Source organism: Leiobunum rupestre, chromosome 6, assembly GCF_980474605.1.
Source record: "Leiobunum rupestre chromosome 6, qqLeiRupe1.1.hap1, whole genome shotgun sequence".
NCBI classification, from domain to species: Eukaryota; Metazoa; Arthropoda; class Arachnida; order Opiliones; family Sclerosomatidae; genus Leiobunum; species Leiobunum rupestre.
Window position 1 is genome coordinate 61,596,467 of NC_143389.1, and position 13,175 is coordinate 61,609,641.

General features: G+C 35.8%; 1 protein-coding gene across 1 annotated transcript; it reads left to right on the forward strand.

Annotated features, from left to right (window-relative positions):
• The first annotated feature begins 2,103 nt into the window (after positions 1 to 2,103).
• Positions 2,104 to 2,943, forward strand: LOC149942910 (uncharacterized). The gene has a single exon (XM_090179536.1). It carries the CDS (start codon positions 2,104 to 2,106, stop codon positions 2,941 to 2,943), a length of 840 nt encoding a protein of 279 aa, XP_090035662.1.
• The last annotated feature ends 10,232 nt before the right edge of the window (positions 2,944 to 13,175 follow it).

A 13,175-nucleotide genomic window follows, 5' to 3' on the forward strand; every position in this document is an offset into this window, starting at 1 on the left:
GAGGGTTCAAAATAGAAATAGTGTATTCTCGGGTAAACTATACTATATTCCTCATCACGGAGTAATTAAGAACGATAGGCAAACCACCAAGTTAAGAATAGTGAATGACGGATCATCCCACGAAGCCAACTTAGCATCCTTAAATGATTGTCTAGAACCTGGTTTCAATTTATTGACAGAGTTGTTTAAATTGTTAGTTCGCTTTCGCCAACATAGAGTCGCATTCACAGGTGACGTAGAAAAGGCGTTTCACCAAATTGGAATTAGAGAATAAGATAGAGACGCGTTGAGATTCCTATGGGTCGATAGCCCACAGAGCCACAAATTAGTAACATATAGATTTAAGAGGGTCCCCTTTGGTTGCACGTCAAGCCGCTTTTTGTTAGCGGCGACAATTAAACATGTAACGTTAAAAAATACGAGCGTGAGTTTCCAAACGCGGCTAGAGTCCTTAATGAAGACCTATATGTTGATGATTTGGTAGGAGGCGAGAATAATGTGGAGGCAGCAAATAAGTTAATTGGCGAAGCTACAGAAATTTTAGAAAAGGCAAACATGCGTTTACGTTAATGGCGCAGTAACTCCAGAGAAGTTAGAGAAAGGTGGGATGACAATAGTAAAAAGGAACAAGGTCAGGATATTTTCCCCAGCCCAGCTCCCTCAAAGTGTTAGGATTAACTTGGGACGAGGTCAATGATTTATTTACTTTTGAAGTTACGGGATTATTGCAATTCTTAGTGAATAGGAAAAACACAAAGCGATGGGTGTTAAAGGAGGTCGCAAAAATATTTGACCCCTTAGGGTTAGTTTCCCCCTTTACCATAAGAGCAAAATTGTTATTACAAGAATTATGGGAAAATAAGATCTCCTGGAACAAAGAGTTAAAAGATGAAGAAAAATATTTGTATACGGAAAAATTCAACAGTTGGTGCGAAGAACTGCCTATGTTGGAACGAATAAAAATATCTAGATACTACTTAGTCAACGAGCCCGTTGACATGACGCCAAAATTAGAATTACATGGCTTCACCGACGCTAGTAAACGCGCTTACGCGGCAGTTGTTTATTTACGCAGTGAATATCCAAACGGACAAAGAAATACGTCACTAGTGGCTTCAAAAACAAGAGTAGCGCCTTTGAGCGAATTATCATTACCCAGATTAGAATTAATGGGAGCATTGTTAAGCGCTAGGCTTATGTCAAATCTGAGGGAAACTTTAGCCTATGACCCAAGTACCATCCATTTATGGACAGACTCTACTATAGTGTTACATTGGATCAGAGGATCAGCCGCTAAGTGGAAGCCATTTGTTTCCAATAGAGTTAGAGATATTAAAAAATTAGTTGATCCAACTTGCTGGCAACAATGCCCAGGTAAAGAAAACCTCTAGGGGTAAGAAGCTAAACGAATGAAAAGAAAGCGAATTATGGTGGCATGGTCCATCTTTTCTTCAAAATCAAATTAAGTTAGACCAGATGTAAAACCAGAAGTCGATGAAAACGAGCTTAAAAGTGAATTGCGTGCTAAAAATGAATATGTTTGTTTGGTTTCGGTAGAAGCCGAAAATCAAAGAGAACCCCTACTCCAACTTAAAGATTATAGTTCCTTGGTTTTGGATTTAAGGATCATGGCTTGGCTTAAGAGATTTTTAAATAATACAAAATCAAATGTTAAAAAAAGACCCCTTATCAGCTGAAGAATTAATTAGCACAGAAAAATATTGGATAGGAGTAGCTCAAAATGAAAGTTATCCCAAAGAGGTTAATTTCTTAAAATTAGGCAAAGAAATACCAAAAACGTCAAATATTTTAACTTTGAGTCCATATCTCGATGAAGATGGTCTTATATGTGTAGGACGTCGTATAGACGTGGCTAATCTTAGCTATAGAGAGCGTCACCCGTGGATTTTATCCCACAAACACAAATTATCAGAGCTTATTACTGACCAATGTCATATTCGACTAAAACACGCTGGTGTAAATGAAACGTTGACGGAAATTCGAGAACAATACTGGATACCAAAATTAAGACAACTTGTAAAACAAGAAAAGCATACTTGCCCAAGGTGCAAACGTTTTCGCGCGCGAGCTTCAACGGCCACAATGGGCCCATTACCCGACACCAGAATAAAACCGTCACCCCCGTTTTCAGTGTGCGGAATTGATTTCGCTGGACCGATGTACACCAAGCAAGGAGACAAATGTTACATCGCGTTATTTACTTGCGCGGTAACCAGAGGAGTGCATTTAGAGATCGTATCAGATCAATCTACTGAGAAATTTTTGTTGGAATTCCGTCGTTTTATAGCGCGTCGTGGAATGGTGCGAGTAGTGTATAGCGATAATGCTAAAACGTTCAAACGAGCTGAAGCAGACTTAAACAGCCTATTGAGCAATTTACGTCATCCTGAAGTTGCTAAATTTTTCGGTACCTTCCGTATCTCTTGGAGGTACATCGCGGAACGCGCAGCTTGGTGGGGCGGGTTCTGGGAGAGGATGGTCAGATCCGTCAAGTCATCTTTAAAGAAAACACTCTGGCAGGCCCGCCTTACTTACGAAGAATTAGAAACTATCCTAATAGAGATAGAAGCTACGGTCAACTCGAGACCTATAAGTTACGTTTATCAAGAAGCCGGAGAACCAGCCCCGTTAACTCCATCGCATTTTCTAGTAGGGAAACGTTTGACAGCTCTTCCTTCGCGAGTATATTTCGCAAACGAAGTCAAGAATTATCAACGGGAGGAATTAACAAAACGGTTAAAATATCGACAAATTTTGCTTGACCGATTCTGGGTGCGTTGGAAAAAGGATTATCTCTTAGAACTAAGATCCGCGCACCATAAACCAAATTGCGTGACTAGCAAAGAATTGAAAAAGGACGACGTGGTTCTACTGGAAGAAATAAAGACTCCGAGACTATTGTGGAAAATTCGATTAGTCTAAGACACAATCCGAGGTCTAGATCAGGTAGTTAGATCGTGTATGGTGCGTCTTCCTAACGGAACCCGTGTAAAACGCCCGATCAATCTTCTTTATAATTTGGAAATTTAAGTTGTTGAACTAAAGGTTCAACTCGGGGGAGGTTGTTAAATCTCGATTGTATAAAATGGTTTTTAATTTTAATTAATTAATTAAGTGTAAACTTATAATTTTAATGTATATAGCTAAATTAGTGTATTGTTATGTTGAATTTAATTTTGTAATATTTGTAATTTCGGTAGTGTATTGCATGTTTTGTCAAGATATTTCCCCACGTATTTTGTAGGCACCATTTGGGCCAATACCTTTGTCAAAGAAATAGCTAATAGCCCCCCTATGAAGGGAAGCGAAAAAAGTGTACTGTGGAAATTTCCCAAGTAGCTAGAGGGAGTTGTTTCCGCGGGATGGTCACGTGTTGGAAAAACCCCAAAAGAGGGATTACGGGCCGTTAGGGTCAGTCTTAAGAAAGAAAAAGGTTTTATTCAAAAGAAAACCGTTAGAAAAGCAAGAGTTTTAGTCCAGAAAGGAGCGACTGCGGCAGTCTCCTAGTAAAGCGCCCCTTGTGTTGGGGCATTTAGTAAAATTAGTTTAAATAAAGTAGTTGTTTTGTTTTTAAAGAAGTTTGGTTTCAATTCATTTTAATTCTCACGTAACCCATCGTGTCTGGTCAAGAAATCAACGATTGGAGTGTTTCAGTCCGCTTTAATCGCCAGTTAATTTAAGCTTTCCCTACAAGTGCGTTTTGGTTTTAGTTTTCAACAGTAGGTATAACATTTTTGATTTATAAATTTTTTGCAAGTTATTTTATCTAATATGGGTGAGTCTTTGGAATTCCACGGCTCAACATTCGAAATCTTTTAACGCGAATTCAGAAAAACTATTAGTGTAATAGTACAGTACTATAATGCCAAAAATGGACAAGACTTCAATTATCTATACAAGTCGCTAGTTGCCTTAGCCCTATAGTGTTGCCTTGAGTATTAGTTTCGCTGATTATTATTATTATTATTATAATTATTTTTTTAGGATTTCTTTTATTTCAGTTTGAGTTGATACAAACGGTAAAAAACACTGTACTAATTACAAATTCAAATGAGATCAAACAATTGTTTACATATTTAGCAATTATCAAATTTGTTTGGATTATCAGAGTTTTTATATTTATCACAGTTTAATTTTTAGATATAAACTAAGAAATATTACAGTTGAAAAGGGTTTGTATGAAAGGGTTCAATCCCGCCCGGTATAAAATTTTAATTTTAATTAAAATAATTGAGACGAAACTACCGAGTTTAATTTATTCAGAATATTATAAATTAAGTAGTTACAACAGTGAGTTAGACGTATTAAAACAATGCACAATTGAATTTAACCCTATTTACAGTACAAGTTTATCAGTTAACTTTAATACGAAACCAATTTTAATGAAAGAAATATCTACAGAGGGTATTTGCATTTTTCTCGCTTACGAAATACTTGCCGCATCTTTAAAGCTCATTTTATTTCAACACTCGCCCTTTATGAAGATACCATAGAATAGCTATATTCGACATCTGGTAGTGGACGACTCGTAAACTTCCTGTTGACGTTGTGACACATACCGCTTGAAAAAGACCAATGCCGTCCAATTTCCAATGTCATATAATGACTCGCACACCCAGGAAATCAATGACTGCATTAGGAATCGTAGATATCCAAATATCCACACCAATAGAAAAAGCGAACCTTACCATTAACAAAGCACAGAAAGTCACTTGACTAAACACGACCGCTCGTATATCAATAAATGTCAAACCAACACCACCGCATTAATACAACTATATCTAAGTCGATAAGAAAACCCGTAAATAAATTACAAAAAACTAAGTGGACCACACACGGGTTCTACCCTTTAACCATCTTATCTCTGCTGACTGCGCTAAAACAAGATTTGACCTTTAAAAATTCATACGTAAATAATGGGAGACTTTAAAAACTATTAAGATACTCTTCCGCTTAAGCTGAGCTTATAGTTTTCAACGAACCGTAACATGTATCGGTGGTTCTGTGGTAAAACAGTCGCCTGTCATGCAGGAGAGCTCGGCTTTGAATCCCGCCCGATACGATTGCAAATTGAAACTAAGACGGATACCGTAAACAATTGGTGGAAACCGTGCCATTGGGACGTTGAGATATTTAGCTTAACCGTCAGCACTCGGTCCATCCCAAAAGCCAATAAGAAGAAGTTGGAGACGAAATACCCATTAAATTTTCTCTTCCTATTCTCCACGCACCCTTGGGATTGGTGCCAATGTGTCTTACCTCAGACATCTTGGGTTGTAAAATACGTAGAGGCAGAAATAAATATACACTGACGCTAATAATAAACACTACAATTAAAATACTACAATTCAAAGTTCTACAATTAAACAATGACAAATAATTAATTCAAAAATGAAAAAGGCGAGGGTAAAACACTAACGAAAAAGGTAATCATAACTGTATAAATACACGAAACGGAATGAGCTCTCAACTCGACGGGACCTGTTTTTAACCTTTCTCCGAACAATAGCGAGGGCTTATACCTTCTTTCTAAGAATGATTCTCTACCTTTTCACTGGCTACTTCAAATTTCGACCCTGGATACTCTACAATGGGAGGAGGGGGGGGGGGTTATGATAATTTTCTACTTATCACTTGATTTTGATGTCCTCCGCTACGTTGTCGTCTCGCCGTTTACGGGTTTTCGCGTTCCTCGGTTCACGCAAGATGCCCGACACACGCACTTCACAGAACGGGACGTCTTTGGGGGTTGCTTGTAAACGCGTTTTATTTCACACTTTTCATTAATCTCTTTTTCTCTTTATTACTCGTCTACGGTTTGGCGGCCGGATTGCAGGTTTCTTATCCTCGTTTTCTTCTTTTCTTACAAGCTGACGAGGGGGTAGGTACCTCGGATTTCGGTCTGAAATGTCCGGCTAGGCGGGAGAATCGGTCTCTTCCATCTGGGTTTCTTCTCTCAGAACGGTTAGATATCGGGTGACCAACAGGTGATTTTAGGGTATTACATTTCCCAGATTCATGGCTGCTTGGATGTAGGTCATCTAGGTAGTCATTGATGGTTATTTCGATCATGAGGGTTGCAGCGAGGGTTAATTAATATTTAAGCGCGACTTCATCGCACATGATTTTCTATTTATTTCGACATGGTCTTTCTCTTGTCCGAGAAGCAGAGTTCTCCTGACCCTTGAGGATCAGAAATCTGTCCCAAGTCTCTCTCGATAAATCAAAATTCTGTCTTTTTGGGGCTGTGTCTTTTGGTTTTGTTCCGGGAATTGTGGGGCGGGGTTGTAACAAAAAGCAATTGGTGACCTCCCATTTTACGTGGGTCATTGGTGCACCTAAGACTCGTGTCCTGTGATGGTACTGATGACGTCGCCGGATCTACGAAAAGGCGCTCGGGGTTGCGCGGGGGGGGGGGGATGCCAGGAAGTCTCGAGGTTACCATTATTTTGGTCTCCAAGTGGAAATGTCCAGGCACCCTCGCGACCTTATGGCGGCAGCCGTGGGAAACGTGCGCTTTTGTTGGGATCTTGCTACCTGATGGTGGGCTAGAGGACCACGAATATGATAATGATTCTATAGGATCGCTGTGAGCTGAGGGGATATTATTGGTCTAGTTCGGAAAGGTTTTGCGAAAAACCTGGGTGGGGACGGCTCAGAATGTCTGGCACCATGATCGTGTGACCGAGGGAACACACTTTCATTAGCGAGGGATTAAATTTTAGCTTTGCTGAAGGCAGGGATTTAGTTAATAATTTATTGTGAGATAATGGTTTAATTAATTAGCTTAATTTTATATTTTATAGCGGGGGTAGATCGAGTTCTATTACATGTAGTAACTTTATTTAATTCGTATGTGGCGTTCAAAAGTTATTTAAGTTTTTAGTTTAACATTAATTTTAATTATATTTAACACTGGGATTAGTTTATATTTAATAGTCTTCGAATTTTAAGACCTTTGATATATGGGGCTTTAAGAATAATTATAAATCTAGAGGGTCAAGAGTGCGGGGAGAATGCAATACCAAAAGAAAATAAAACACAGAAAAAATTAATTAATTCTATTCGTTAATTTTTGCTCTGAAACTTGATCGATTGGGTTATTATTATATATTTTACTATTCTTTATTTTGGCTGAAGTTTGATGGATTGGGGTATTATTACATTTTCTTTTGGTTTTATTTACCTTAATTACTATATTGTTAATAAATTTAGAATTGCTTAATTTCTAATCAATCTTTACATTATCACTGTGATAATTAATAATTGTTTAAATAAGTATTTGGATAGAATTTAAGTCAATATGAAAATCTGGTCTAAAGAAGAATACACTATTTTCTTTTGAGTTTTCTATATTTCCACCCTTACAAACAGTTTTGGCAATCTCGAAACAAATACATTTTTGATGTAGCGGCAACGGGAATAAAGTATCGTAAATTTATCGTGGGGGTCTTGGTGAAATTTATAAACTTTAAATTAAATTTTTAAATTTTCGGCCCGTTTTCTTTACTTTTTTACTAAAAAAACGAATCGCCCTTATAACAGTTTTGAATAAGCGTATTTAAAATGTTGTGAGACCACGCGTGGGGAATGAACTAAATCTCCCCCGAGGAGTGGTAATATTACTGGCTTGGCCGACTTGTTACTTTTATGGTTTTTCGAATGATGTACATGATCCGCTGCTACACGAGATTAAAAAATATTTCGAAACACACACATCTAAAACCTTATGGCAGTTATTTACCGCTGGAAGGTCATACACGGAATTCTCGTTAAAAACTGCTTGGTGTTAAAAATAAAGAATTTTCGCAATTCAAAACTTCTAATTATACCGAGAGGATTCGAAAAACGTATCTAGTATGTACCCGTATTCGTCCTCTATTCGGTTATGAGAAAAAGTCAATTGACAAGATATATAAAGACCACCTTAATTAGAGGTCGGCGTTTGGATAAGAATTAATAACTTTATCTTTTTTATCCACAACCGACGATTATCCGAAAAATAAAATTATTTTTTGAATGTTAAATCCCTTTCTATCTGTGGATAATATCTATAAATAAACAGTTAACCGCAATTTTTATGGTTAATCGATATTTTGGCAGTTAATTTATCTGTTTCGCCCACCTCTAACCTTAATCTGGAACTTATATTATTCCGATAGCGAAAGGGTCTTTATCTAACACCTGTAAATTTAAAAATTTCGTTCAAGTCACGTAACGTAAGAACTTTCATTTCGAATTTAAATAAATTGAGACATCAGGTGCTATCAAATATTAAAGACAGTAACAGCGCGTACTCGTAATCACAGTTCGCGAAATGCCTTCGACCGAAACGCAAGTGATAGTTGTTGGAGCCGGGATCAGCGGTAAGCGCATTTTTTTACGCGCTATCTCAATTGTAATAGGTCTCTTGTAAAAATGGATTTATAACAAATCTGAAAGTTCGAGTTCTTATCGATTTTGACAACGCTAATTATTATTAGCATTTCGAAAACTAACATTTAATTATATCTATTGTACTTAGCTAGCTTTCCATCCCCCATTTTTAATTTTATTATTATATCTTTTACACTCTAAAAAATTTCCGTAACCAAACGGTAATTTCATCCTAAAATTTACAGTCATATGAACGTATCAAATTTTGCCGTAAAATTAACCGTTAAATTAGTGTTATGTTACTTAACGGTAATCTGATATTTAAAATTACGGTGAAATAAAACTTGAAAATTTTGACCGTTAAATAAACAGTGATGATATATTTTTTAACTTAACAAAAACACAACAATAAATAAAGTGTTGACCGTTGAAATAAGTTTTTGTCCCTAGAGCTGGTGGGAAAATGTTTTTCTACGGTAACGCCACATTAAATAAAACACTCATACGTCGAGCAAAATGGTTTAAAGGGAACTATAAGCTTATGTTTTGAAAAAATTTACAAATTTCTTCTGTGTTAGTGCATTTTTAATTTTTAAAACGTTACACAAATGCGGGTGCAGATGAGCTCCTAGTTGTATGACTTTACTAAGCATGCCGAATTTTCTCCAAACTCACTGGAAATCGAACGTGTGAACGAACAGTGTGCAACCTTTTTAGGAAATATCGTCGTATGATGATTGATAAGAAATATTCCTAGCCCTTGCTCAAAGATATTATTTCACCAAGGCGGGGGAAGATGGTGACAAAATGCGAGTCGTGGCCTTTCGTGGCGTGAATTAAATTTGAGAGAGGGGGTAACATATAGGGGAAAGAAAAAATAAAAAAAAATGGGGGAGATTCGAATTCAGAATGGAAACCCTTTGTCGTTAATCAATCACAAGATCTTTATTTAACACTTAATTTTATAAAAGCACTAAAATACAAAAATGAACATAATGAGGGGGATTGAGGGAATAGTTCTGACTTTGCTTCTAGTGATGGTTAGGCCATTTCCTCTATGGTTCTTTTAGGAATTTAAACATAAAAATACACTCTGGACCTTAAATTTATTAATGAAACGATCTCTTACTATTTTCTATGGGATCGGTTCCGGTATCCCTACTCTCGGGCAACTTGGGCTCGAAGGACGGAGGGGACAGAAATTAATATACACTTACACTAAATAATAATAAACACTACAATTAAAATACTATAAATAAAGAAAAATTAAAAACCACTTTGTTTACGTAATACAAATTTTAATTAAAAACAAATTAAAATCGACGACTAGTTTCGCTCTCTATACAAAGGCATCATCAGGTCTGGACAGGAGAATACAAATTCCAAATGAAGTAAACTACGTTTCGCGATAAAAAACATACAAAAGAGGGGGGAAATAAATATACATAGAAATGATCACGTGTCAAGTGTAGAGTTATATAGATTTTTAAACCAGAAATCAGCTAATAGGAAACCCGGGTGAATTTTTCGTTTTTTTAATATTTTTAAAGATTCGTATATATTTAATTTAAAGTAATTATCAGAAGTTACAATATTGGTGGCGTTTTTTATATTAATAGAGTGATTGGGGTTATCGGTGGCGTGTTCAGCAAGAGCGGAAGAGTGGATTTTTTATTTTTAATATCGTTGTTATGTTCATTAAAACGGAATTTTAAGTTTCTTATTGATTGTCCTATATAAACCATGCCCCAAGAACACGGAATTTCATAAATCCCGAATTTTTGTAGAATGTCAATTTTATCTTTGTTGCTACCTAAAAAATTTTGAATTTTATTAATGGGTTTGAAAATGGGGGTAATACCATTGTTGCTGAACACGTCACCGATCCGTTCACCAGTATTTTTAATAAAGGGGAGAACAATATATGGTTTATTTTTAATAGTTAAAGTTAAGTTAGTATTCTGATTAATTTTGTTGTTATTAATGATTCTGTCGAAACCCCGGTTAAGGGAGGCACAATTATAACCTCTATCGATGGCTCTGTATAGAGAGCGAAACTAGTCGTCGATTTTCATTTGTTTTTAATTAAAATTTGTATTACGTAAACAAAGTGGTTTTTAATTTTTCTTTATCTACCTTATACGTAAGTAACCGTCTTAGATCATTAAAATACTATAATTAAAGATTCTACAATTAAACAATGGCAATAATTAACTCAAAAATGGCAACAGCGAGGGCACAACGCGAACGGAAAAAGTAATTTGAGACAAACGAAAGAGAGGCCAAGTCTACCACACAATTCATCTTTCATATATCAGATTTGTTTTTTGATAGATTCACTAAATGATCTTTAGGATAGTCTGAAAAATCATAAAGATGGTCTGAAAAATCATAAAGATGGGTAGACGTTGCCATGTCATTGTAAATATCATCGGTCTCAAGCAGATAACATAGCGAGTCAGTGTCCGTGAAACACAGCTTTGCTTTTGATGCAAAGCGCCTCATTATCTCATATAAAAATGCATACATGCAGGTTTTTCTGACATCAAGAATACTAAATCCGACATATATTGGTCGATTAAGCAGCATTCTTACTCAAAATAACTTAAAATAGCCCACAAAATAAGACATATATCGGTCGATTAGGCAGCATCTTAGTTCAAAGTAACGGGAAATAGTTTACAAAACCAATTATTTTATTGATTTTTTCTTAGCCATTTCCATTTCAACGTGATTTTTATTCAAAATTCTAGCTCTTGTGAAATGAGGTGATGCGCTCATTTTTTAAATTGTTTTCTATCATTAACTAGCCGTATCTTTTGGTCTTCATCTGCTACCATCAACAAATCAACATTCTTATATGCCAAATTGTTGACTGACAGATTTTTCGGTTTCTCAAACTTTCCAACCGGTTTAATCTTCATTGGGAAACTTATAACACTGAAGGTATTTTCCCTCTAAATGGGCACCTTTTCCTACTGGATATAAAGTTACCAAAATGGACCACACGAAGCACTAATGTCATCGTTTTGAATATTCATTAGCGCTTTTTTATTCTGCAGCTCCTGAGGCCGAGGAATTAAGCTGGAACCTTTAACGATACCCTTTTTTATCTTAAATTTGAACTAATATTCAAAGGACCAGCCACTACCTTCCCTCTCATACTCTTGCATTGATTTTTCTATTTTGCGAAGGTTTTAGGTATCTGAGCGTTTATTATATCATCCCGAAGAGTGGTAAATCCTGTCCTTTGGAAATGCAGTGAGCTTTCTACAAGAGCTTCTCTCTCGGTGCAAACCGTTGCTTTGGAGTGTTTTCCATGAAGACTTATATTCCATTTGATACCACGAATTGTTTCCAATTGTTTTGGAAGGCTATCTATAAATCTTTCAGGGAAGATTAATACGATCTCCAATTCGTTGTAACCACTTGGAATAAAAAGTATATTTTGTAACTGCTCCCTCAATGCACGAGTTATAGTAACGTCGCCATCAGGATGAAATTCATCATCCGGTGGAATAAGTGTTTCGTGTGGTTCATTTTAGCAGCTTTACAACCTGTGTAAAAAGATGCATATGAGAATGAAATAAATCCACTGTATGATAGCGAAAATATATGCGGGGAACTTAAAAGGGTTAAATTATTGACGTAAGCAGATGTAGACAAAAAGACATATGACTAGTTCAAAATAAAAACAAGTACAAACAATGAGCGCATCACCTCGGTTCACAAGGCTTTATTGATAATAAGATATATGTTATAGATGGAATTGAAACTAGGGCATTTGGAAATTACCGTATTGCATCATTCAATAATAAAGTTTAATTTGCAATGTCATTACACTTTTAGTAACACAAATTATAATTTGTATAGCTAACGTTTTTGATGCTCGTTTTTTTTAAATAATTTTCATAGTTTAAATGAAAAAAATTATTTTTAATTTAGTTTGAAGCTTATTTATTCCATAAACAATAAAAGAACTGCTAACCCTTAGTGAGGTTTAGTAAGAAAAGCGAAATAAGTGTCAACCAAAGTCTAGATACGTAATAAAAATCCAATGGCCTCTTATCATAAATTAGGTTCACTGAAAAATACTATCTTTACTTGACATTAAAATTTCGCGCGAACATTGTTACCATGTTACGCGCCAGAACCGGCAATATTTCACTTCTATCTAGAGATGACGGTAGCGTAATGACTGGAACTTACAATGGGTTGATTCTCTAGATTATATTTAATAATAATAATAATAATAATCAGCTTGGCTAATCACGAAAGGTGGGATCAGGTGGAAAGTCTTAAATTAACACTCTCGTGTGTATTTTGTAATAAAGTTTGCGTACTATTACTATTAAATCACGTTTCATAAATTAGCTCATGGTGTTGAACGTTTTCCTAATATAGTTGAGGTTAATTAACATCTTGGTAGAAGTTGATTAGACTTCACATGGAAAATTCTTCATTAGGGCTTAGTTTTATCTAACTGTGGATTACTTTAGGTCTAAAATAATTCTTGCAACCGCTTTATTTTAAAATCAGAGACAGAAAGAAGAAACCTAATCAAATGGTTTTTCCTTGTGCAGACAATGCCTTGTAGCGGCGAAATAAAGATTTTGCAATAGTTAGATAGAAATGCTATCTAATTATCAAAATTTAATCAGGTTACCAGGTCACATAACTTTTAGAAATGGCACTAAATTTTAAAGTCGCTTAACCATACCTTGCTAATCGGCAATGAAAGAATATCTCCAATGATTGTTGCCTTGAGATAATTATTT

Bases quoted from the DNA above. Each gene is read 5' to 3' on its own strand.
- LOC149942910 (XM_090179536.1), top strand. From the start codon at position 2,104: ATGGGCCCATTACCCGACACCAGAATAAAACCGTCACCCCCGTTTTCA.